Raw genomic sequence first — 26,557 nt, forward strand, 5'->3', positions numbered from 1 at the left:
ACCACTATCACCACCATCACCATCACCACCACCACCACCATCGCCACCACCACCACCATCACCACCATCACCACCGCCACAATCACCACCGCCACCACTATCACCACCATCACGACCACCACCAGCATCACTACCACCATCATCACCATCGCCACCACCACAAATGTCATCACCATCGCCACCACCATCGCCACCACCATTGCCACCCCCACCACCACTACCACCATTGCCACCACCACCATCGCCACCACCATCACCACGGCCACCATCACCACCATCACCACCACCACCACCATCACCACCATCACCACCATCACCACCATCACCACCACCACCACCACCATCACCACTATCACCACTGTCACCATCATCACCACGACCACCACACTGTATTTACTAATTATCTGGGTATCTGTCTTTACTTTCTCTTTCTCATTCCCCAGAATATCAAGCCTTTGAAGTCAGAAAATGAGTAGCTTTATTCATCCTGTAACCCCAGCACCTAGCACAGTTCCTAGGCCATGGTTACCATGCAATAAATAGTTGAAGGAATAAAGGACTCACAGACTTGGTTTGACTGACAGCAACCAAAGAAGATATTTTGCATGAAGAGATCAGTCAACACCTGTTTAAACAGAATGTGCAATACATGATGTGAATTTGTCTCTGTAGACTTGACTCTCTAACACAAAGCAAAAGGAAAAGTTTAAATTTTCCGCTTTGAAAACCTCTAAACTTCGCGTGACAGATGTGGCCAGGAGCACTGGTATAGGCTAGTTATGCTCTGGCTGCAGTTCTCTAAGGGGAGGTGTGACTTGGGCTCCTTCTCCCTCACTTCCCACCAGGACCTTTGTTCTCCCCGCCTTCTACCCCACTGTGGCATGCTCGTGTATGTGGGAGTTGATTTCATCTCAGTATCCTTTGTCAAAGTTCTCTTTTGTCTGGTGGTTGATACTGTATCAGTTACTTCAGGGCAAGCCCAGAGCTCTGCAAGTCACCCTGGCCATTATTTATTGCCACATCCAGTTCCACAAAGCTTGTGCCAGAAGAGGACTCCAGTAGGTTTTGATGGCCCGTTCTCCCTCATGCATGATTGTGTTTTAAAACTCATGCAGCTGAATGGGCTGTTTTGGCGTCCTGGGTTTGAGGATTGGGGATTTCTTTTTACTGTTTACTGCTGCAGCCATTCAGCGCCACTCCTACTCTGTAAGTCTCCTCACTTGAAATTTGCCTCTCTCCCACTTTTGACTTTGCAAAATCCACAGAAACAGGCAAACTCTGGTCTCGGAGCAGGGCTGACCCTTCGGTAGATAAAACTGGCAGAAAGCTTGAGTTTGTCGAAACTAGAAGAAATATACCAGTAGGAAAACAGCTTATGCACAAAGCAACGAATACTTCCTTTATTTTCATAGTCCCACAGGAGATGTACAGAGAGTGGGTGGGAAAGATCCGAATTTGTCAATTTGCTGGGGTGGGTTAAGAAGAAATTTGGGGTACTTTCCGTGGTTCGTAAAACACAAGGTTTCATAGGCAGGAAGTTGCCAAGAGGTCTGCTTTATCTTCTTTCCTAATTACAAACAAGAAGCGTTGACTTTCCAACATCCAAAAATCCCCCAAGTGAATCAAGTAGAAGCAATGGTAGGTCTTCCAAACCGAGCCAGAGGATAATAGCTAACATTTATTGAGCACTTAAGGTATGGCAAGCTCTGTGCTATGTGCTTTACCTAAACTGACTTGCTGAAGCCTCACACCTATCTGAATCTGAAGTATTAAATGCTCTTGCCATCCTGGCTTTACAGATAAGGAAATCAAGGCACAGAAAGGTTAAGTAACTTGAATGCTCACATGTCACACAATTATGAGTGGAGGGCAGGAAACAAGCCTGGGGAGCTTTATATATCACTGGACTCCCGTAATCAGAGAACACATTTGACAAGATCACTGATTTCAGTGAGCGTTTTCCTTGAAGATATCCAAGGCCAGTCTTAGAGTTACTATCACTGTGAAGTGCTAAAATAAGTGTCATTTATTTACTCTACAAATGCTCATTGAACACCTTCTATCTGCCACTTGCCGGGCAAGGCTATGCCAGTGTAATTACTAGTAACTATTTCTGATTGAATTAAATCCTTCATGTGCTTTATTTCATTTAATCCTCACAACTCTTTCAGGTAGGTTTTGTCATCAGGTAAAGAACTGATGTTGTAGGGTATACAGAAGTAGAAATACAACACTGTACGCATGAAACTTATATAAGTCAATGTTACCTCAATTTAAAAACTTAATTAAAAAAGAATGGCGGTGTAAAGAAGTATTTGTCATATATGTGCTGCTATAAACACTGCCATCATGGGTAGTGGAGCCAGGATTTGGACCCAGTCTGATCTGACCCCAAAACCAATGCGCTAAAGACAAAGTAAAATCGTAGAAATTGGAGGTTAGCAATATGACGTGAAATTAGGGAAATGGAAAAAGAAGAGGATACATAGAAGAAAAGTCTGAATTATACTGTTTAAACATTTCCCTCAACATGCCCTGTTACAGCTCCTCATGAACAGACCAAACACCCTGTCACTCTAAGATGAGGTGTACAGATCTCCTGCCTTCTGCAGTTCACCAGTCACAGAGACCAGGACTCCTTCCAGCTTGCTCGTTGTCTCCCCTTCACAGTCTTCCAGGGGCTAAACTTAGTGCATAACGAGATGACTTGAATGTACTCAGCCAGGTGATCCCTGGAAGAGTTAATACACATTTCATGTAAATGCAGATGGTGCTGGGAATCGTGAGAAACAGAGGATTAAATTAAATGATCCATATGTTCCATTAAGAAGGGTTTTTCAGCAACAGTAAGATGCCTGGACCGTGACAAACATTCTATAGACAATGAAGATGTTTCCGAACAATTCATAATTGTCCCAGTTATTCTGAAACAATTAAAATAGGTTTTGCCTTTGGGACACAGAGCCATGGGGTCCACTTTGAACTCGACCTGCCACCTTGTGGAAATTGGAGGCAATAAAAAACATGGCCCTTGAATAATACACTGTAATAATAATATGATCTGGGCTAACATTTTTTGAGGGCTTACCATACGCTAGGCACTATGCTAACCATCTTCTTTTTTTTTTTAATTGAAGACCTTTATTAACAGGTGCTTGCAGTTTGTTGACTTTTTTGAAAAAAATCAAGCTGTAAACTTTTATTACAAATTAAAAATGAGGTTCTTAAAAATCTCAACTTGACCAGATATGAAACAATTTAAAAACCTTTAAAGGTGTATTGAGAAAAACCAGGCTTTTTAAAAAAAAAAAAAAAAAAAAACACGTTTGTCATTACTAAAAAGAGACGTCTTTAGGTAAAAATAATAAAAACCCCATGCTACATAGATAATGCAGATAGTTCTAGTTGGTCAACAGGCAAAAAGCAAGCACTTTAGTCTTTAGCTCCAATCTTTTGTTCATTTCTTATTGCTGGAATTTCATATTCATTTCTTCTTGTTGGATGACTAAACCGGATGATGGTAGAGATGGTAAGCCAGCATTTACTCAGCCCCGCCCTCCTCAGCCTCGGGAGAGGACGAATTCTCAGCTGGTAGATCTGCTGCTTTTGTCTCTTTGCCATCTTGTGGTTTAGGGTTTCCCGGGCGTCTGCGTCGGTAATTGAAGTTGCGGCGGTCCCGACGGTGAGGTAGCTGCTGACCTTGGGTCTCATCTCCTCGATTTGCCTTATCTTCTTCACTGCCGTCCTCTCTGCGCTGTCTTCGGCGAGGAGGGCCCCTGCGGAACGGTGGTCTATAACCCCGATACATATTCTGTGTCACTGGTCTACCTTGTTCTCCTGCGCCCTGGTTGTCAGCACCCTCCATCACTTCTCTCTGCACGGGAGGGTTGGAACGCTGTGCTCGACGCCCATAGGGTCTCCGCGTGCAGTAAGGTGGGCGCCTTGGCCTGCGGTAGGGCCGGCGCTGTCGGGCCCGGCCTTCGGGGGCACTCTCGATCCCTGCGTCTCTTCCCCACTCTCACTCTTCTGGTAATTCTGCTGGTAGTTGCGGGGAGGACCCCTGCGACGTGGAGAGCGTCTATAATGGTTATGCTCTGCTGCATATTTACCGCCTTGCGCTGGAACCGCCCCCGGCCTGCATCGTTTGCTGCTCCGCACCCTTTTCTCCTTCAACGACATCAAACTCCACGGTCTCTCCATCTCCTACACCGCGAAGGTACTTCCTGGGGTTCTTCTTCTTTACGGCAGTCCGGTGAACAAATGCATCTCCCTCGGCGTCATTCCTGTTGATGAAACCACACCCGTTTCTCACACTGAACCATTTTGCTGTTCCCCAAACCTTCGATGCGATGGCCTTGTCGTCCCCGCCGGCAGGCGCCGCCGGTGTGAGGCCGCCCGGGCCGCCGCGCCCTGCGCCGCCGCTGCCCGTCGTGCGGGGCTTGGGGTCGGCAGCGCGGAGGGCGGGGGGCGGCGGGCGGCTGCCGGGTCTCGGCCTCGCTGCTCGTGGCTGCGGCGACGGTGACTGGGGCCCCCTGCGGCAGCTGCGGCCCCTCCCGGGCTGTGACGGTAGCTAGGCCGGCGGCAGCGGTGACACTGCTCGGGGCTCTCTGGGGTCCGCTCTCCGCTCCCGCTCCCGATCGAACTCTGTGCTAACCACCTTTTAAATGTTTTCTTGTTTAATGATCAAAATAACTATATGAGGTAGGAACTACCACTGTCCCCATTTTAAGGGTGAGGAATAGGTGACTTAGCAAGGTCAAGTAATTTGCCTACAGTCAACAGATCTGGGCAGCATGACCCCAGGGCCCGTGCACTAAACCACTCACTGTCCTGTGCCCTATACAGCCCCTCTCATTCTCATGTAGTATTTAAACATTTAAATAAATATTGCAGTTCTTTGGAAGGGTCAGTAACAACCTTCCATCTTGAGATAACCACGTTCCATCGGAATCATCAGAAACATGCTTTTAGCAGCTACCAGCTGGCCCAATGCATAGGAGGCAAGAAGGATGAGAGTAGAGGGGTTGGAGGAGAGTTTTCCTTGGAGTCTTTCGTTATCTCAAAGTTCCTTTCTCTTTGCAGGGTTCTGTCCAGTGATCACCACTCCCTTCATGTTCTTATCTTTCTTCATACTCACTCATGCACAAATACCATCTGACCTGGATCCTACACCTTGGTTTTCCCGCTGTGTAACCTTGGGCTAGCATCCTAACCTTTCTGAGCCTCATTTTCCTCATCTGTAAATGGCGATAACACTGACACATATAACCATGCTCTGAGAATAAATGAGATCTAAAATATATTGCATAGTACTCAGCACATAGTAAGTCCTTGATTCATACATACAACAAAAAGTGATAATTTTACTATCAATTCTACAATTCTACATCACGTTTGAATAGCGTTCAATACTTTTCACAGTAGCTCCAATCATTATTTCCTGTGCTCCTTACATCAACCTGGTGCAAACGGCAGGAAAGATCTACGACCCCACTTTACAAATAATTGTCGTTAAGATTTGTCATGTACCTACTCTGACTAGGGAACTGGGCTAGGAATTTAGAGATGTATAACATTTACATTGACTTTCACAATGGTTTAGTAGCTATCCTTTTTTATGACAAAGTACACGGTGAATCCCTGGTGAGAGAATAGAAAACATATATATTGGTCTCTGCCCCTCATTCATGGCACAGAGCGCTTAAAACCCTTGTAATTTCCTAAGTGGTAAGAGCACTAGGAGTATCTTTTGCCCTAATATTTGGTCTTTGCTAGTGAGGCGACTCTGGGTGGGCTCCTGGATGAGGGCTGGTCATTGGAAAGACAAAGCCATGATTAGAAGCTTGGAATTTTCAGCCCTGCCCCTCATTTTCTTGAGAAGGGAAAAGGGCTGAAAATGGAGTTAAGGATTGCTCAAGCCTATGTGATGAAGCTTCTATAAAACTCCAATAGTCTGGGGTTCGGAGAGCTTCCAGGTTGGTGAACACATGGAGGTGCTGGGCAGGGGGGTGAGGGGGTGGGCCTGGATGGGGCATGGAAGCTCCATGCCCCTTCCCACCCACCTTGCCCTACACATCCCTTCCATCTAGACGTTAATCTGTATCCTTTACCATATTCTTTTATTATAAACTTCTAAGCGTAAGTAAATGTTTCCCTGAGTTCTGTGAACCACTCTTAACAAATTGGTCACACCCAAGGTGGAGGTTGATGGAAACTCCAATCTTTAGCCAGTCAGTCAGAAGCACAGGTGACAACCTTGACTGGCACCTGAAGAGCGGGGTAGTCTTATAGGACTGAGCCCTTAACCTATGGGGTTTGGTATCACCAGGTAGACAGTGTCAGAATTGAGTTGAATTGTAGGACATCCAGCTGGTATCAGAGCATTGCTTGTTGGTGTGGGACCCACTCCCCATCCTCATCTCCACCCCAACCGCTGCCCAACATGGGAAATTGGTGATCAGAACCCGTTAAAGAGAAAAACCCAAGGCCTTCCTAGTTTTGTGTTTTTCCTGTTACACTCTGCCCCTTACTCACTGGAGATGAAGGCTACTTCTGTAGCCATAGTGGGGCACCATCACTTCAAGAAGCACAAAGGGAAGCGATCCAGATAAAATGATGCTTCCCCTACTTCCCCCAGGGCAATTTTGTGGCCTCCTAGAAATTATACTTATGAATATATGACTAACACAATGGAGTGATATGCAGCAGTCAAAATAAATAAAATACATGACATGCAACGCTATAGATAAGTGCCTTCTACGTGCCAAGCATGTTCTAAACACTAAGGATATAGCAGTGAATGCAACAGACAAAAATCACTGCATTCCAATAACTAAGTTCTCGGGTTGAAAAGAACGGTGGCCTTGGAGTGGGATAAATTCTAAGGCAAAATAGTGGTTAATAGCCTGGACACTGTGAGTTGGGCTGCTTGGGTTTAAATCTTGGCTCTTCCAATGGGCAAATTACTTAATTTCTCTAAGCTTCCATTCCTGTATCTGTGAGTTAACGCCTACATTGGAAAGTTCCTTGAGGATTAATGATTTACCATATGCTACACTGTTTAACATAGTGCCTGATATACAGTAAGCACTCAGTGAGCATTAGCAATGATTTATTGCTTGGTGAGACACTTACTAACCAAGTCACTTAAGCCAAAATCGTGAGGGCATACTTGACACCTGACCCTTTTGATTATTGTGTTCTGTCAATTTTACCTCCTAAATACTTCTTGAGTGTGTATATTTCCCCCCCCCCCTTTTTCTCCCTTGCCATTATCTTAGCTCAGACTGATGCTTCTAGTATTGATTAGAGAATTAATTTGCCAAGTGGGCTCCCTGCCTTTAGCTTTCTTCTCCCACACATTCCTCTTCCTTGATCAAAAATTTGACCACATCATTTCCCGGACTGAAATCCTCCTTGAATGCTCCTTCCATGACTCTCCCTTGCTTGTAAACTCTTTAGCATGGTCTGTGAGACCTTCATAATCTAGCCCCTGCCTATCACCGGTCACCTCCCCTTGTACTCTAAGCCTCCACCACATTGGTCTCTCTCCCTAAACAGATTTTAAGCTCTTTGGGCAAAGGAAACGAGTTAGTTCCTCTGGTGTACCCAACACTTACTTAGCACAGGGTGTGTCACATGGTAGGTGAACTGAAGTCTATTGAAGAATGGTTGCAATGCTGTCATGCTCATTTTGATGTTGCTTGGTAATAATAAATGATAACATGGTAATTGAACATTTGCCATGTCCAGGCACAGGGCTAAGTGCTTCACAGGCATTGTTTTTTTTGTTTTTTTAAAAATAAATTTATTTATTTATTTATTTATTTTTGGCTGTGTTGGGTCTTTCATTTCTGTGCGAGGGCTTTCTCTAGTTGCGGCAAGTGGGGGCCGCTCTTCATCGCAGTGTGCGGGCCTCTCTCTATCGTGGCCTCTCTTGTTGCGGAACACAGGCTCCAGACGCGCAGGCTCAGTAGTTGTGGCTCACGGGCCTAGTTGCTCCGCGGCATGTGGGATCTTCCCAGACCAGGGCTCGAACCCGTGTCCCCTGCATTGGCAGGCAGATTCTCAACCACTGCGCCACCAGGGAAGCCCAGGTATTGTTTTACTTAACCTTTTTTAAAAAAAAAAACAAACCTATGAGAGAGGTAAGTGCTGTTAAGATGAGAAAACTTTGGTTTAGCAGGGTTTCGTAGTTCCCAGCATCACAGAGTGGTAAATGGTAGGGCAGGATGTCAAAACCTGGTATGCAGATTCTAAATCCCTGTGCTTTGTTCCCATATGCATTTTGGAAATCTCAGAATGAGAAATAACTTCTCCAACTTTCTGAAAGGTCTCAGAAATGTTGACCAGTGGAATCCATTGATTAAAAGTTCTGGACATCACTATTTCTGTTTCTCATACAACTATCATTTCTATTTTAGTTCAGACTAATAACTCCAACTAGAATTTTTTACCTTATATATTTCCTTTTAGTCTAGGTATTTCATCCTAGGTCCCTTTCAAAAGTGACATGAAAGATTTGTTGAAATGTGTAGTTTTGCCAACTTATTTTAGAGGAAAAGGATATCTTAGAAACTTGATTCTAAACACCCCTTCTGGGAAAGTAGTATTTAACATGAAACAACCACAATTCATGCTTGCCATTCAGATGGGCAGTGGTTAGATCAGTAGTTCAGCAGATGTTTTCTGAAATAAATTATTATGCATTGCCACTGCTCTAGCTTGATCAGACGAGAAAGGGGAAGCCAGGATTACATGCATCTTCGTTTTTATTCCTTTCTTAAGGATGAATGTGATTAATAAGATGATAGACAAATGGAAGCAGCAATAGCTTTATAACAAAAACATGTTTTAAAATACCATTAGTTGTCGGTGCCAGCTACCAAACAATGCTGGTTGATGGTAACAACAAACAGATTACCTTTTACAGAGGCAAGAACTTGTATTACACTGTTTTGCATTTAATGTTTTAGAACTGTACAAAGAGTCTCACTTCCAAAGCAGAAATATAATTTGGATAGTATTAGCTGATCCTTAATATCATTTAAAAAGTTCATTTATAAACGGCTACATTATGATGAGATGCTCTACGATAATAATCACTTTTTTGTTGTTATTATTATGGAACAATGAAAATTTCTGTTAGGAAAACAGGTTGCTCTTGACACTTGCTTGTGCTTGTAAATATTGCGAGAAAGAAGTAGTTAGAGCTGTGGGAAAAGTCCGTCATGGGAGCAGGCAGCCTTTGGAAATGACATTCTTGACTCAGTCATCTCCTCCACAGATCTTTACGAGTGTGATTGCATAGTCTCCAGAAGTATCCGACTGCAAGGAACAGGACCAATGGATAGAAGGACAGACATGGCGTAAATAATGAGGGGACCATGAATGAATCAAATTGCACAGCACTAGGGGATTCACTGGCGTGTAAGGCTCAGGACCTGTACCATTTAGTGAAATGCACCTGTAATTCCATCATCCATTCACACCTGAGTGTAATCCTGTTCCAGCCTAGCATCTTCTTTATAATATAAAGATGGATGGATGATATATTATATATATCATATGATATATATATTATATCATATATTAATATATGATGGATGATATATATATATATAATATATTATTATATATTCTTCCTGATATACTGCAAGTAAATTTCAATTTGGGTTTAAAAAAATGAGTGCATCAATTACCTAATATTACATAATCTTATTTTTCTCACAAAACTTTAGAAAATTATAGTTTTAATAATATTTATATTAGTATTTATCAAACACTTGCTCTTCTAAGGGTTAACTACTTTAACCCTTATAATAACTCTGTACAGTAGATACCATAGTAGCTCCACCTAACAGATAAGTAAAACGAGAAAAACAGAGGTTGGGAAATTTGCCCTAAACTATGTAGAGAATAAATGCAGAGGGAGGATTCGAGCCCAGTTAACCTGGCCCCTTAACACCAAACTATACTTCCTGACTTAAGAAAGTGAAATGAACTACATCCCCACAGAGTATGTTTCCCAGTTCCTCTCCCCTAGGCTAGCCAAAAAAGATCATCTTGGTTCAGGAAAGATACCAGGTGAGATTGAGGCTTACAGTACAAGATGCCATGTTTGTTATGAGTCTGGCAGTTAGAAACCTGGGAGTCATCCTCGACTCCTTCCCTTCCTTTCTCCTCACACCAAGATGTCATACCAAGTCCCGTAAGTTTGAACTCCTAAATATCTTTTGAGTCTTTGCTCTTTCCTCCCTTTGTATTACCAGTAGCTTTGCATCACTATTTTGTGTTACAGTCAGAGCTACTCTAATATGACTAATATAGTAACTCATCACCCCACATCCCTTCTATCTTATGTCCAATTCATTGTCCACAGTCACAGGGATCTTTTCTAAATGGACTTCTGGTCATGACACTATGTGATTAAAATTTAAACACTTCAGTGGCCTCCCATTGCTCTTAAGCAAAACAAAATCCTTAGACATTGTCAGAAAAAGTCCTGAATGATCTGGTCTTGCCAGCCTCAGTTTTCATTAATGTTTCCTCCACCACGAGGTCTTTCCACTTGCAACTCCTTTGTTAGAAGGCTCTGCTGACCTCTGACCCCCACAGCCTTCGCCCTGTTAAGTCTAGTCATTTTTAGATCTGAATCATAACCTTCCTATAGGTCAAATCCTCCTGTTATGTGATCTTATAGCACAATCTCCTTTACATTGAACATGGTTGTAATTTTACATTTATTTCTAATTCCATAAGGACAGAAAACTTTTTACTTTACTTATAATTTTAATCCTGAACGTGGCACATAATATACATTTAGTAAATATTTTAAATGGAATGAATGGAATACGAATTCTGTGATCTCGAGTCTCCCTTTCAACTGAATGCATACTGCCACTCAGATTTTATTTTTCCATATTCCCAAGGTAGACTCCTAATCAATCAAGTGCCTCATTAATTCTTACCCTCCTACTTCTCATCATATATATGTTTCTAGAGCATTCCCCTTTGAGACCCTATTGACCAGCATAGCACCTGGCTCATACGAGGCACTTAACACATGCTTATTCACCTGAAAGGCAAGCTCAAGACCCATTTCCCAAGAAGTATTCCCTATCTAATCCCAAATGTCTTTTACTCTCAATTCCTATACTACTGTCCTCTGTACCCCATAATCTAGTATTTAACTGCATGTTGTTTCATATTATTTCTTTATGTCAGCCACTTTATTCTCTTTTTTTAAAAAAATTTCTTTGCATTTATAATCTCACATTTTAGTATGTACTATCAATATGAAATATTATTATGCAGAATACTGTGGTAACTCATAGTATTATCTTGTAATTGTTTTATTTATGCCCACCTCAGTCTCCACATAGATTATGAATTAATTGAGGGTAGCTATTATATTTTCCTTTAAAGACCCTGGAATTATGCTATTTATTAAATAGGTACTCAACTTGTTGATAAAGGAAATCTACCAAAACCTGTAATTTCATCCAATTTTTAAACTAAGATCCTATTATTAAGTAATAAGAGATACAGATTTGTTCTCACCTACTCTCTTCCTCTTCTCGTCCCCTCCAGTCATCATTTGAGAAAGGTGTTAATGAGCAGAGAAATGTCTAAATTAAAGGCGGAAGGAAGAGGAACCCAAGGCTGGGATGATATACAAAATGGAACTCTAGCTCCTGAATTACAGAATTTTAACCATCGAAAACATCCTATTCATCAGTCTTGAAAACGTAATGAGATTACTTGATAATGTATGTTAGCTGACAGAAGTGAAGAAACCTTAGATAATTTTAAATTACACACTGAACTTTGCAGCAATGGATTTTTCTTTTCTGTCAAGATACACGTTGCTTAAATGTTTCCTAATACAATAAGCCTCAATTACCCAGACCATGGAGCAGGTCAGAGAGAGCTACCAGTTAACTGAATTTCCTAGTTTGCCAAGGGTGAACTGAAGGCTTTCTTCGTGTTTCAACCTTGTTACTGGCAATCTTTATAAAATGTATGCCTCTCCTTTTCTGCCTTGGTAAAAACAATTTGGTTAACGTTATTGTATCTTTCCCTGTTGATTGAAACTATTGTAATGTGTCAGATCGATTCAAATTTCATTGAGTATGAGCAGTTGATGAAATCTGTGCTAAGCCCCAGGCACAGCCTGACAGCTGCCTTTTTGAATAAGTTTTCTGTTTCAACTTAGGCATGCATCTTTTCCTGAAAAGGTTTAGTGCAAAAACAACAGCTCTCATTAAAAAAAACAAAAAACAAAAAACAGAAACGATTTTGGTGAATGAATCTAGTTGACTAACTGAGGTGTAGTGGAAGTCAATTGGTAATATTTACCAAAATTATGGATGTATTTACATCTGTCTCAGCAATCCTACCAACTCATGATAACTTATCCCTCAGATACACTTGTACCTTATGAAATTGTATATGCGTATTGCAGCATTGTTTATAATAGTAAGAAACCTGAAACATCTGTTGATGTGGTAGGTACAAATATACAAATAATGGAATGATATGCAGCTGTTAAAAAGAATAAGAAAGCTTCCTATATCCTGAAATAAAAAAAACTCCAAGGTACAGAACGATGTTATCTTTTGAGTCAAACAAAGAAGAAATTTAAAATACGTACTTTTCTTCTATAGTCAGAAAGAAAAACTGAAATAAATTAAAATACTGCAATATAAAAAATAGGTAAGCAACTTGCACATGCAATTCATAAAAGAAGAAAAATTAGTGGCCACTAAACCTGAAAAAAATGTTGAGTGTCTTTTGTGTGCCTGGGATTTTAGAGCTGAAAAATAATCACTGTCTTTAAGGGATATTTTGTTATTACTCTTTTAAACTCAGGAAACACATTTACACACTGACAAGAGAGAGAAACCTAAGTCACATATCTCCATGTTTTGAGAATTATAAGGGAAAAAGGATGGGTAGAGAGAGGCATGATATGTTTTGCTCTTTTTAAGAAGAGACTTACTTTAATTGCTGAATGTAGGGAATAGCCATACTGCTTCTTAAACTCTGCTCGAATGTCCAAAAGGTCAATTTCTGATCTGGAAACCATTATTCGGTTCAGAGTAAACTCATCAGTCCCAGCACCCTGTTGAGAAATGCAAGTGTCCACAATACCAATCTCATTGCTCACAAAACAACATATAGAACTATATTTACAGGACATAGATAATAGTAAAATATTATCTGATATTGATATATATCAATATATATATTGATATATTGATATTGATTGATATTGATATATATTGATATATATATATTGATATATTGATATTGATATATATCAATTGATTAAAATTGGTTAAAACATCATCATTCATTTATTCAAGAAATATTTATTGAGCACTTTCTCTGTGCCATCGCATTGTCAAATGCTGAAAACAGAGATGAGATGCCCCAGTTAAACTTTCAATTTTGTAAAGGATACAGGTAAGAAAATGGGCCATTACAATAAAACGTGACGTATGGGAACTACTGGGTACTATGGGAGCATATGCTCGGGAGGCCTAAGATAGATCAAAGATTAGGAAAGGTCTGTTTGAGAAAGTGGTATTTAAGCTGGGGTCTAAATAATCAGCCAGGGGAAGAAGGAATGGAGTTCTTACAGAGAAGAAAAAAAGTGTTCCTATACAGGAAACAGCATGTGTGATGGTTTAGGGCAAGAACATAAATAATAAGAAGGAACAGCAAGAAATGTGTCTAGAAAGGCCAGACTTTGTAAACCATGAAATGAAATTCGACTTTATCCCAAGTGTGAAGAACTACTGCAATCTGTTAAACATGAGAGTGTTGAGATCAGATCAGATTTGTGGTTTCAGAAAATTCCTTTGACAGCAACAGTATGAGGAATGGACTGCAGGGCAAGAGTGGGATGAAGATAACAGAATAAGACTAGAAGCTTTGGGACCCATCCAGAGATGATTACATAATGAGAGAGAGAGGGGAGAGACAGAGAGACAGAGACAGAGAGAGAGAGATGATGATGATGATGGCCTGACCTAGAATAATGGCAGTAGGGATGGAGAAAATGGATAGATGTAAGAGATGCTCATAAAGGTTGATTGACAAAACTTAATGATATATCATTTGAGGAGAATGAAGGAGAGGGAAGTGTAACATTTCTCGCTGAACAGCTAGGTGAATATTGACACTATTCATTTATTCATTCATTCAACAAATGCTTATTGAGCACCTCCTACGTGCCAGACATTGTACCCTGTGCTGTGCGTATGGTAGTGAACAACACAGGTGATATCTATGTTCTCACGCAGTTTACGTTCTAATAGATGGAGATGGACGGTAAAGACAATGAACAAGTTGCTCAAGTGCATGGTAATAAGAACGATCGGGGCTTCCCTGGTGGCGCAGTGGTTGAGAATCTGCCTTCCAATGCAGGGGACACGGGTTCGAGCCCTGGCCTGGGAGGATCCCACATGACGCGGAACAACTGGGCCCGTGAGCCACAACTACTGAGCCTGCGCGTCTGGAGCCTGTGCTCCGCAACAGGAGAGGCCGCGACAGTGAGAGGCCCGCGCACCGTGATGAAGAGTGGCCCCCGCTCGCCGCAACTAGAGGAAGCCCTCGCACAGAAACGAAGACCCAACACAGCCAAAAATATATAAAATAAATTTAAAAAAAAAAATGATGGCATGGAGTGTGAGTGAAGGGAAGCCAGCTGACCGGTGTAGTGAGGGAAGACCTCTCCCAGGAGGTGACATGTGAGCTGAGACCTCAGAGATGAGAAGGAGACAGCCATAGGCAGACCTGGAGGAGAGAGGACGACACATGCAAAGACCCTGACGTGGGAAGAGGCTCAGCATAGTCAAGAAACGGAAAGAAGGCTGATGCGGCCGAGGCGCAGGGAACAAGGCTGGGGAGGAAAGGTACAATAACTTCAGCGAGCTGGGCGAGGCTAGTTCCCGTTGGGGTTATCCACTGAGATGACTGAATGCAGCATGGGGAGCAAGACTGGGGTGGGAGGTGAGGTGGGGACAATGATGTGTTTACTTTGGACACAGCTTTGTAGGAGCACGTGGACTTCCACAGGAAATGTCCAGGAAGAAACTGAAGTAAGCATCTTCTATGTGCCAGGCTCAGTATGAGGGTCTACAGACATAAAAGAGCAAGAAGACCTGCTGAACAGATTCCTGGAGCTCCCCATCTAGCAGTGGCAGCCGACGAGAAAACACAGGGTTTCTGTATCGTGAAAGGCTGCTGACTCAGTTTGGTTTAAGTAAGGCAGCTTGAAAGGCTATTGGCTCACGCTGGAGGTCTGTCATCCTAAAACAAGTTGACTGCCCACATTACTGTGAAGTGGGGGAAATGATTTACTCAACACTGCAGTGTACCTACGTCTATAATGATTAGGATACTCATTATCAACCAATGAGCCAAATTAGTAGACACATTAGCTACAAAAGAGAACTCATCAAGGTGGAAAAGAAATACGAAAGTCCATCAACATTAAGCAATATTTTTACATTCTCCTTGAGGGAAGTTAAGAATATATATGAAATTTCCAGACCAACCTTCAAAGCTTGGTGCAGTCTTTTAGCTAAAAAGGCAGGCGTGTTCCTTGCACAACAGACTGTTATAAAAAAAAGCAAAGTAATGTTCAGTTTCATTTAATAGAAATTGAGTTAATCTACAGTAATACGTTTAAAAATTTTTTTTTTGAGTAAACATACCACTCTCCTCCTCCCCACTCCTGGCTTTTCTTTAGAATGAAAGAGTGAATGAATGCTTAACCTGAATTTCAAAGCCTTATAATGTCATATTTGCATGGAACTTTAGCACAGTAATTATCCTTAGCCACAGGGAAAATAAAATTACCTGCCAAAGAAACTCTCACAGCCGCTGACTCATTTCCAGATCCCAGACACACCAACACCTACGCTTACATTGATAACTCCCTAGGGTGTACCGTTGCTCCGTTTCTAGCATCTTTGACTACTGATGAATAGCTTGGGTCTAAAGACTGCAGAGGTGTTGCTCCAAATAACTCATTAGGTAAGCAGGGGCACTGCAGCTCAGTTTAAAACCAGTTTTTCCAATGGAAAGATTTTCTCTTAAATGACTGGATTAGAATTTATAGGTTGATTAATTACATTAGAACCAGCACCTATAATCTAAATTCAGCCATCAAAAAAATACTACAATCTTTCAATTCTTTATTTTGAAATAACAAGTAAAGCAGAATAAGAAAAAGATAATAGGCAAAAACATAAGCATATTAATTATCCTTTAAGTAAAATGAAAACAGCCAGGACTAGAAAAGTCTGTAGGGAATAAATCTATTTATTGCAACACAATTATTTTTATCATCTTAAATCTGATCTCTAGGTAGGAATCTGACCAAAAGTGAATGAATTTTATAATGAATTTTGGAGAACAGAACAAGAATAGTGACTTTCTCATGATGCCTTTCAGACTCTCTTAAGGAAAGCTAAAAGGCCTTCTGTGTAAGTGATTTAAGGGAAACAGAAAGAGAAATATATTAGAAACATGGAATGTGGGACAAACATGAAAACAGTTATAGATTTGAAGCTGTCTGAGAAGAAATCAAGGATGCAAATTGATATTACCTATTTTTTTCTCAAACTTATATTCAGCAAGCCTTAATCATTTGATTGAAAGTTTTATGCCCACTTTTAAGCTATTAAGCTTTTCAATCATCTCCCTCACCCCAGACTAAATGCAGAGAATCCTTTCTTTTCATAACCCTTTACCTTGTTCTCCGCTTTATGTTCCTAAACATACGATTTGTTCCTCATGAATATTTGGGGAGATGGTGGCATATGCAGTATAAGGAAGCTTGCTTTAAGACCCAACACCAGCAGGGAAACTCAGGGAAATTCCTAAAAATCAGGGAGTCCACTGAAGTTCATTATGATGACCCAGGGTTCACAGTTGCCCGCTTCTTACCCTCTGTGTTCTCTTGATCAAAATTTACTCAGGCCTCTCCCCTCCCCCGTACAGGCCCCTGAACCCTAGCTAGGCCCCCAGCCTCAGCAGGTGCTGAAATGCAGAACGTGTCCCCTTTTCAGCTGGTCCTGAGAACCAGCTGACACAGCGAGACACATTTCTTGTCAACCCCCAACGATTATGCCCCCTTGCTTGTCCAACTTCCCTTTGAAAGTTTCTGCTAAGGTCTGTTTATCTCCTCCCCATAAAAGAAAAGCTTTTTCTGTTTGATTTTCAGACTCTTGTACATTTCTGAGACTCAACTATTCTCCCTATTGAAATAATCTCTTTGAATAAAGCCTCTCCTTATCTAAGTCCAGATGTGACAGCTAGCAGTCTTCCTACCATGCATTTCTAAGATGTTAGAACTCAGATGGTTTTTCACGTCAAAAGCTATGCGTTGACATACTGTATTAGATTCCTTGTATATGAAATAGCCAGGACAGGCAGATCTATCAACACAGAAAGTCAACTGGTAGTTGCCAGGGGCTGGGGGGTGGGGAGGAGTGGGGAGTGACTGTCAAAGGGCACAGGGTTTCTTTTGGGGCTGATGGAAATATCCTAAACTTAGATAGTGGTGACAGTTGCACAACTCTGTTAAGACACTAAAAAGCACTGAATTGCACACTCTGGGTGAATTTTATGGTACTTAAGTTATATCTCAATAAAGATTAAAAAAAAACCTGTTGTATTCCAATGGTAGACTGAAATAGAAAATGAAAGTGTGACACATCTTGAACTTTAAATTAAATTATAAGGTCTTTCTTTTACTTGATAAAATAATGTATATTATAGCCCAAATTTAGTGCATAATTCAATGTCTATTTCCAAAAATGCTTCTTAGCTCAATGAAGTGAGAATTTGTACATCTCAACAAAGTTTTTCAAATATTACAGCAGGCAAGGTAAAAAGCATGAAAATTGATGTAAAGATTAAAATATGAAATGGAGGGACTTCCATGGTGGTCCAGTGGTAAAGAATCCGCCTTCCAATGCATGGGACACGGGTTCAATCCTTGGTCAGGGAACTAAGATCCCACATGCCATGGGGCAACTAAGCCCGCACGTCACAACTACTGAGCCCATGCACTCTGGAGCCCGTGTGCCACAACTAGACAAAGAAAACCCACGCACCACAACTAGAGAGAAGCCCGCGCGCCACAGTGAAGGGCCTGCGCACCACATCGAAAGATCCCACATGCCGCAACTAAGACCCGATGCAGCCAAAAAAATTAAAAAATAAAAAACAAATAAAATAAATATTAAAAAAAAGAAATGGAAAAAAATTAACTGGCTATATTATTGCCACTGGAATATTCTCAGAGCTAATTATGGAGGCTGATCTCTAATTCCTTTTTTTTGTCTTGGCCATGCCACGCTGTACGCCTGTGGGATCTTAGTTCCCTGAACAGGGATTGAACCTGTTCTCCCTGCAGTGGAAGTGCAGAGTCTTAACCACTAGACTGCCAGGGAAGTCCCTGATGCATAGAAGCTTTTTTTCCCTCTTGGCCTATCTTTTAGCAAATCAATCAGAGTCATATATTCTAAGCGGCATTTGGATCAACAGTCCTATTCTTGGCACTGAAGAGAGGCTCAGAAGTTAAATGAAATAACATATGTGGAGGAAACGCTGAGAATGGGGCCCAGGGCCCAGACTTTAGTGAGTGCTTGCTCCCTGGGATATTTTCTGCAATTTAAAATATCAATAGTTGAGCATGGAATGTGTGATATATACAGGTTTCGGTCTCTGTTTACGCTGCAGCACATTGGAGGGGTTGGTTGACATCATAGACTGTGGAGCCCAAGTGCCTAGGTTAGAATTCCAGCTCTACCACACTTTCCCTGGGTAACTTGGGGAAGGAACTTAACCTTCTGGTGCCTCAGGTTTGCCATGGGGGTAATAATAGTCCCTATCATGGGATTGTTATGAGACTTAAATGGGTTGGTATTTGAAAAGAGGTTAGCACAATGCTGAGCATATAGTAAGCGCCTGATGAGTGTTTATTTAAAAATACAATTTGAGGGCTTCCCTGGTGGCGCAGTGGTTGAGAATCCGCCTGCCAATGCAGGGGACACGGGTTCGAGCCCTGGTCTGGGAAGATCCCACGTGCCGCGGAGCAACTGGGCCCGTGAGCCACAACTACTGAGCCTGCGCATCTGGAGCCTGTGCTCCGCAACAAGAGAGGCCGCGATAGTGAGAGGCCCGTGCACCGCGATGAAGAGTGGCCCCCACTTGCCTCAACTAGAGAAAGCCCTCGTACAGAAACGAAGACCCAGCACAGCCAAAAATAAAAATAAATAAATAAATAATAAAAAAAAAAAAAAACAATTTGGGGCACCCTAATGGGGAGTTCACCCTCCAGAGGTGGTAATTAACACTTGAAAGATGAATCAGAGGCTCACTCCGGAAGAGGCTACCCTTAGACATCAGCTATCTTTAACTCACCGTAGAAGCTATTCATGATCATGATGGATGTTAGATATGATTTTTCATTGGCGAAATGACAAGCTGTGTGGAGTACAGGTACTCCTACTCTGGCATTAATGGAAAAGCAGCCTGGAGCAAGCCCAATAGCCACCCAAAATTGGATATTTAGGATTCTGAACAATTTAGGATTGTTCCTAACAATTTAGGATTGCTGTTTAGGATTCTGAACAATCCTGTGTGTGTACGAGCATTTAGATTTAACTGCCTGACTCTGACTAGAATGGTCACTGAATCCTGTCTTCGAAGAGTGTCTCATTTCTCTGAATGCAATCTTTCTTGCAAGGTGTTCTTTGGGTTCCTAAAAGCACAGACTGCAGAGACCTGATTGAGAAGACAGACCAGCTTATATAACCGTGTTTTTGTCTGCTTGTTAATCCACGTGTCTCTCCAGGAACGGATTCAGTCTGTGACTTATTTTCTTTTTGATATTGCCTGTTCGCATCACCAAGAGGCAGGAGACCTGTAGTTCCGACCTGAGTTTAACTTTGGGAGGCCACTGCCAAAAATAACCAAATACGATGAATTACCAAATGGGCTTAGGTCTGTGTTTTCAACAGGCTCCATAAAAATGCCAGGAAGAATGTAATATTTTTATCTCTCAAGGAGTTTACAATCCAAACATGGTAACAAGACAAATACAGAGTTAAAAGGCAAAGGAAGACCTAAAAAAGATAACTTCTTCCGGCATCCATTTAACAATATTTGTTAAGCATATTGTGTGTACCGTGGACTGTGCTGAGGACTATGAGGGGCATAAAGATGAAATCAGGCAGGATTCTGAGATGAAAAGAGCTAATCTTGAGATGTATTTAAAACAAGTGCAAAGTAACTCAGTTTATAAGCACTCAAGGGCTTACCTATGGCTAGCAGTAAGTCTTCAAAATGCCCAGACAATTCTCCTTTTATGCTGTCCTCAATGTCCTTCTGGCTGATATTTCTGTATTCATCAAAGGCTAAAAAAAAAAAACCAGCACCACACAAATATTTAAAGTATCCCAGTTGACCACACTTGAATATATTTTGGTTTTTGATTTGATATGCAGCAAATCAAGTTATTAAGTGGCAAGCTCAAAAACTCCTTTAAACCATCAAAAACTCAGCACAGAAGTTTTTGGTTTTTTATTACTTTTAAAAAATGTCAAAAAAAAAATGTCATCTACAATAAAACCTGAACTTCATAGGCCATTTTCTTCAATGATCAATCTCTCTCTCTCTCTCCTCTCTTCCCTCCCCATTCCCAGGCTGTAAGCATTTAAAATAGCCTGAACGGTTAAAAGATAAATAATTTATCTAGTAAGGTGGGCTACTTTTAAATTAGAGCAGCACCTGGGAAACAATAATGTGGTCATGAGTCAAATATGTTTTAAATCCGCTAAAGAAATCTTATGACGATTTCTTTGTGCTGAGTAAATCATTCCCTAAGGCAGCATAGCCTACTTCATACTTACTAGAAGGCATTCAAAGTACTTGATCAACATTTGCCCAAAAGCAAAACCTGTACATACGTCACCGAGCATGTAGGCATACTTTGTAAGCCAAGTATATTTTTTCCAAGTGAATTTCAAAAAAAGAAAATTTGGAGAGAGATCTAGGATTGTTTGGTTTTTATTTTTCAAATAAAGACATCAATAAAGCAACTATAATATACTATTGCCATTATTTTATAAAAAGGATGAAATTTTAATGCCCAGGTTTCCTCATTTTCCCATGAACTCGGCATCAGCCTAGTCATTACTGTGGTTGTTCTCTAGACCAGCACTGGGAAGCCACAGTCAGATGTCCCTAGTAAGTGGAGATCTGGGCTTCTGGGTGCCGTTGCTTCCAGAATGACTCAGAGAGATGCATGAGTGAACGGGTGGGTGCTTAGCTGTTCCATGTAATAGTTGGGTCTGATAAAAAGAGTCCCCCCGCCCCCACCCATTTACCTTCATATCAGAAAAAGCTGACTGTTAATCTGCATTAATGCATTAACAAAGACTCACCCGCAGTGCCTGGTTTTCCTGGAAAGTGGCTAACTAGGCAAGAGATGGGCTGGAAGCAGTGCAGTCAGGTTCCTCCATCCCACAGGAACACTCCTCTCTGCTCTCACCCCAGAGAGCTGCTCCTCTCTTCTCCCTGCCATCCGTCCCCCCCCACCCCCGCGGCCCCCCAGGTTGTTTCCTGAAATGTTTGTACATAAAAATGGGCCAGCCTTCACGATTTTTAACTTCATTTCCCAGAACTGTGTATGTTAAACCTTGAAATATTTGCAAGAACAATACAACGCAAAAAAGGATTATAATGCGAGTCCATACTCAGCTTCAGTTGAGGAAAGCTCCTTAAACACAGGATCTCAGTGAATGTATCTTCATCTGTGCCCCATTTGTTCTCACCAGCATTATAGAGAATCTATTGGACAAGGGAGAAGACTTAAATGTTATCACAGACCCAGTTCTGTCTCTTTCTGAGGAGGTGGAATGAGAAGAGGGGCAAGTTTATTTTACAGGTCATTGAGATCATCGATAATCCGTGTCTCTCACTTTTAGTGGATTGGAAATCTGACAGTTGTGTGGCAGGAGCCAGGGGAATAATAACCACCAGTGGGGAAGGCAGAAAGGTGGGGTCCGGGGATCCCCAGGTGTCAGGCTTCTCCTCCAGACAGGGCAGGAGACAGCATGACCCCGGCTGGTGCCGTAGAAGTGAGAACACAGTCAGGAGGGAGAATCGTTAAAGGAGATGTTTTCTTTGCTCTGTTACCGACCTGGGCATCCTCTTTGGCCAGCTGCTCATCCACTTTCAGACCCTCATCTCTTCTGCCCTAGACAGGGGAGATAAAAGTGAGGGCAATCCTTTTAAAGATAAAAATTCCATCACTCGGCATTCCAACCAGCAGGGCATCTTAGAGCTGCTTCTTCAGTGGCAACCCCGCAGCACAGAACAATCAGGCGCTTGGGGCTCTCGTTCTGGCACTGACTAGCTATGAAATCTGTAGCAAATCACACAGTTTTCTGAGCCGCAGTTTCCTCCCCTGAAAACTCAAATGTCTTAATGGAATCAAAAGACAAGCCACACACTGGGAGAAAATTATATGAAAACACGTATCTGAAAACACATATCTTATACAGAACTTGTATCTAAAACGTATAAAGAACTCTTAAACCCCAACAATAAGATAACAAACAACCCAATTAAAAATGGGCAAAATATCTGAATAGACATCTGATACACAGATGGCAAGAAAGCACATGAAAAGAGGCTCAACATCATATGCCATGAGAGAACTGAAAATTAAAACAATACCCCTACACACCAATTAGAATGGATAAAATTCTAAACACTGACAACACCAAATGCTGGCAGGGATGTGGAGCAACAGGAAATCTCATTCCTTGCTGTTGGAAATGCAAAATGGGACAGCCTCTTTGGAAGACAGTTCGGCAGTTTCTTACAAAACTAAACATACTTTTACCATACGACCCAGCAATTGTGCTCCTTGATACTTACCCAAATAAGGTGAAAGCTAATGTCCACACAGAAACTTTCACATGAATGTTTACAGAAGCTTTTGTTCGTAATTGCCAAAACTTGGAAGCAACCAAGCTGCCCTTCAACAGGTGAATAAACGGTGGTATATCCATACAATGCAATAGTACTCAGTGATAAAAAGGAAATGAGTTATCAAGCCATGAAGAGAGGCAGTCTGAAAAGCCTGCATACTGTATGATTCCAACTATAGGACAGTCTGGAAAAGGCAAAACTATAGAGATAAAGAGATCACTGGTTACCAGGCGTTCAGAGGGAGAAAGAGAGGGATGAATAGCTGGAGCACAGATGATTTTTAGGGCAGTAAAACCATTCTGTATGATACTGTAATGGTGGACACAAGACATTACACGTTTGTCAAAACCCATAGAATGTATAACACGAAGAGTGAGTCCTAATGTAAACTATGGACTTTAGTTAATAATAATGTGTCAGTTCATTCATTCATCATCTAATTCATCATCTAATTCTTTTATCATTCATTCATCATCTAATTCATTCATCAACTATAACCAATGTACCACACTAGTGCAGATGTTAACAACAGGGGTCACTGTGAGGGGGGAGGAGGGGCATATGGGAGCTTTCTGTAGTTTCTGCTGCATTTTTCTGCAAATCTAAAACTGCTCTAAAAAATAAAGTCTATTAAAATAAACCAAAACCTCAAAGATTCCCCACTAACTCTACTGTTGAAGGCTCTGTGGCTAAGTGCGTGTGCTTGTACACAAATAATTCAGCACATTATAGCAAGAGGGGAGACGGAGAAGGAAAAGAAGATTGCCTGAATTATTTTGCAAATTATAGGTGAATGAAACATTTGGCTATAATACTTTAAAAATGCATTTGTTCCAAACCAGTGGTTACCAGCAGGGAGAGGGAAGGGGGGAGGGGCATTATAGGAGTAGGGGAGTCAGAGGTACAAACTATCAGGTATAAAACATGCTCTAAGGATATATTGTACAACACAGGGAATATAGCCAATATTTTACGATAACTATAAATGGAGTATAACCTTTAAATAGTGTGAATCACTATACTGTACACCTGTAACATATAATATTGTAGAGAAACTATACTTCAATATAAATAAATAAATAAAAATTTTTAAAAATGCATTTGTTCCTATTTGCAAACATTAGGTCTTTGTATGCCTGCCTGATTTTTTTTTTAAACTACTCTTTTTTTTTTCTTATTTAATTTACTTATTTTTGGCTGCGTTGGGTGTTCATTGCTGCACGCGGGCTTTCTCTAGTTGCAGCGAGCGGGGGCTACTCTTCCTTGCGGTGCGCGGGCTTCTTATTGTGGTGGCTTCTCTTGTTGTGGAGCACAGGCTCTAGGCACGCAGGCTTCAGTAGCTGTGGCACACGGGCTTCAGTAGTTGTGGCTCATGGGCTCTAGACTGCAGGGTCAGTAGTCGTGGCGCACGGGCTTAGTTGCTCTGAGGCATGCGGGATCCTCCCGAACCAGGGCTCGAACCCATGTCCCCTGCACTAGCAGGCGGATTCTTAACCCCTGCGCCACCAGGGAAGCCCCGGCCTGCCTGATTTTTGCATGATTTCTTTCCTCGGTTTCTTTCAGTGCTGCTGCTACTCTGCTCTAACTAGTCATCCCTAGTTTGCCGCCTTCTTGTCCTCCTTTCATCATTCACTCTGCTCCAATAATAAAAACGCTGATGATCACTGGTATTAATTACAATAAGCCAGCACCACCACGTATTGATAACTTTCTCTGTGCTAAGTATTTCACACTCTTTCTCTCTTAATCTTCACAACACGCTCTGAGGCTGGTACTGTTATTATTTTAACTGTACAGATGTGAAATGAAGGCTTTGAGGCTTGACTTAAAGTAACTCGTCTCAGCATATAAAGCTAGCAGGCAGCAGAGGAGCACCAGACTCCAGGTCTTATTCTGAAACCCTGCCCAGGAGCCTTGCTCTCCACTGCCGTCTGCGGGCGTGTGTGCTCACGTGCACACAAGCAGATCTGCACTTATGAGTACAGACCTGTGGGATCGTATGTTTGCAGCGATACCTCATCAGTTTGGGTTTGTAGGTTCAAATGTCATAAGGTTGTCACCACTGGAAACAACTGAAACCATAATTAGGATAAACTGTTCCTTAGTGGCATGATGCCTCACTTTGCCAAGTGCTGCTTCAACCCTCAGGCTGGGATGGTTGTTGGGATTTTCTCACACGTTAAGGGCTGTGTAAATCAGCTGAAAGAGGCTGTTGAGATGGGGCTTAAATCATTTCCTCTCTTACACACACCTATGACTCTATCTCATCCTTGACCTCACCGCCTTATTTATAAAACCAAGAGCCTCCTAAAAAGAGACGGCAAGGTGTGGTCTCATTTGGTCACATGGTGATGAATGGCTTAGCAGCTCTTCCAAAGGGGGCAAGGATGCAGTTCCAGCAAGCCACATTTTTTTAATCCTGAGACTGATATACCCATCTCTGAAGATAATTCATCTGTATCATGCTTCCTACTTAGTTTAAGTGCCACCAAAAGAAATATATATTCTTTCGAGTCCAGAAGAAAATCAACATGTTCTTAAAAATGAAGACATAATGGAAATGAACAATTATTTTTCTTCCAGATGAACATGCAGAACATCTTCTAATGTATTATGAAACCTGATCAAAATACGTTTAATCCATATACTGACCAAAACAAGATTTTTTGGTTGCATCACTATGTTATACTTTTATGAGGGTGGTTAAATATTATACTGCGTGGTGGCAATGCACATGTAAGATGAACAAATCATTTCATAAGGAAAGCTGCAATCTCATCGTCTCACTTTGGTTATTTTCAAACACCCTAAAAACTATTATTGACCATGCAGCTTATTGGGGACTTCAAAAGTAAAAAATAAAACCTTACATCTGCCAAAGTCAACAGAGCTTTCCGGAAGTCACCAGATGTTTCAGAACTAATTTCATCGCCAAGACTCTTCTTATACACTGAAACCAGATAAGAATGAAATTAAGCCTTGATGAACTAAAAAATATTATTATAAAACACAGAAAAGCTTAAAATGTCAACATTGGCAAGGAATGAGTACCTGATAAAATAAATCTTGTTTCTTCTTTTTTTAAAAAATTTTTTAGTGCTCTTCTGATATGGATACATTCTTCTTGTAACTATTACTGTAGTGTGGGGTGTGATAGATGCACAAGAACAGAAACAACTGCCATTCTGGATCAAATCATGGTTCATTTTATCTGACAAAGGCACTAAGGAAGGTATAGTGAGAAAGCTAGGATGGGCAAGCTGTTAGTTTGCCTTCCAATTTCTATTATGTCCGCCTTCCATAGGAATAGAACCCTGGCCTTAAGCAAGATATAATGTACACAGCTTAAAGACCACATTCTCAGCTCTCCTCTTGGCAATGAAACGTAGGCAGACCTACGTGACATTGCTGGGAAATCTCTTTAATGAAGGCTCATGCCAATCTTAGTCCCTTACTCCATCCTACTGCCTGGTGTGTAGATTGATCCCTGGAGCTTGGGCAGCCATCTTGGTCTATGCAGGACTATATC

General features: G+C 41.5%; 1 protein-coding gene and 1 pseudogene across 5 annotated transcripts in view; both read right to left on the minus strand.

The window, feature by feature from the left end:
* Positions 1-1,373: 1,373 nt before the first annotated feature.
* Positions 1,374-5,207, minus strand: LOC309661459 (Y-box-binding protein 1 pseudogene; annotated as a pseudogene). Its single transcript has 2 exons — positions 5,160-5,207; positions 1,374-4,649 (listed from the first exon to the last, which is right to left on the minus strand). The product of its transcript is annotated as a Y-box-binding protein 1 pseudogene (transcript).
* A 3,546-nt stretch (positions 5,208-8,753) lies between these two features.
* Positions 8,754-26,557, minus strand: part of ANXA3 (annexin A3) — a 53,657-nt gene continuing 35,853 nt past the window's right edge. For 3 of the 4 annotated variants that reach the window (XM_082463924.1, XM_082463922.1, XM_082463921.1), the window contains 7 exons: positions 25,899-25,978; positions 22,232-22,288; positions 21,786-21,879; positions 20,349-20,444; positions 15,570-15,628; positions 13,004-13,126; positions 8,754-9,327 (listed from right to left, as the gene is read on the minus strand). In XM_082463924.1, the coding sequence (XP_082320050.1) occupies positions 9,268-9,327; positions 13,004-13,126; positions 15,570-15,628; positions 20,349-20,444; positions 21,786-21,879; positions 22,232-22,288; positions 25,899-25,978 (569 nt within the window). In that variant the 3' untranslated portion in view covers positions 8,754-9,267. The remainder of the gene's footprint in view (positions 9,328-13,003; positions 13,127-15,569; positions 15,629-20,348; positions 20,445-21,785; positions 21,880-22,231; positions 22,289-25,898; positions 25,979-26,557) is intronic. The other variant, XM_082463923.1, reaches the window with a different exon arrangement.

Source organism: Balaenoptera physalus (genome assembly GCF_965194825.1).
Source record: "Balaenoptera physalus genome assembly, chromosome: 5".
In the NCBI taxonomy this organism is placed as follows: domain Eukaryota; kingdom Metazoa; phylum Chordata; class Mammalia; order Artiodactyla; family Balaenopteridae; genus Balaenoptera; species Balaenoptera physalus.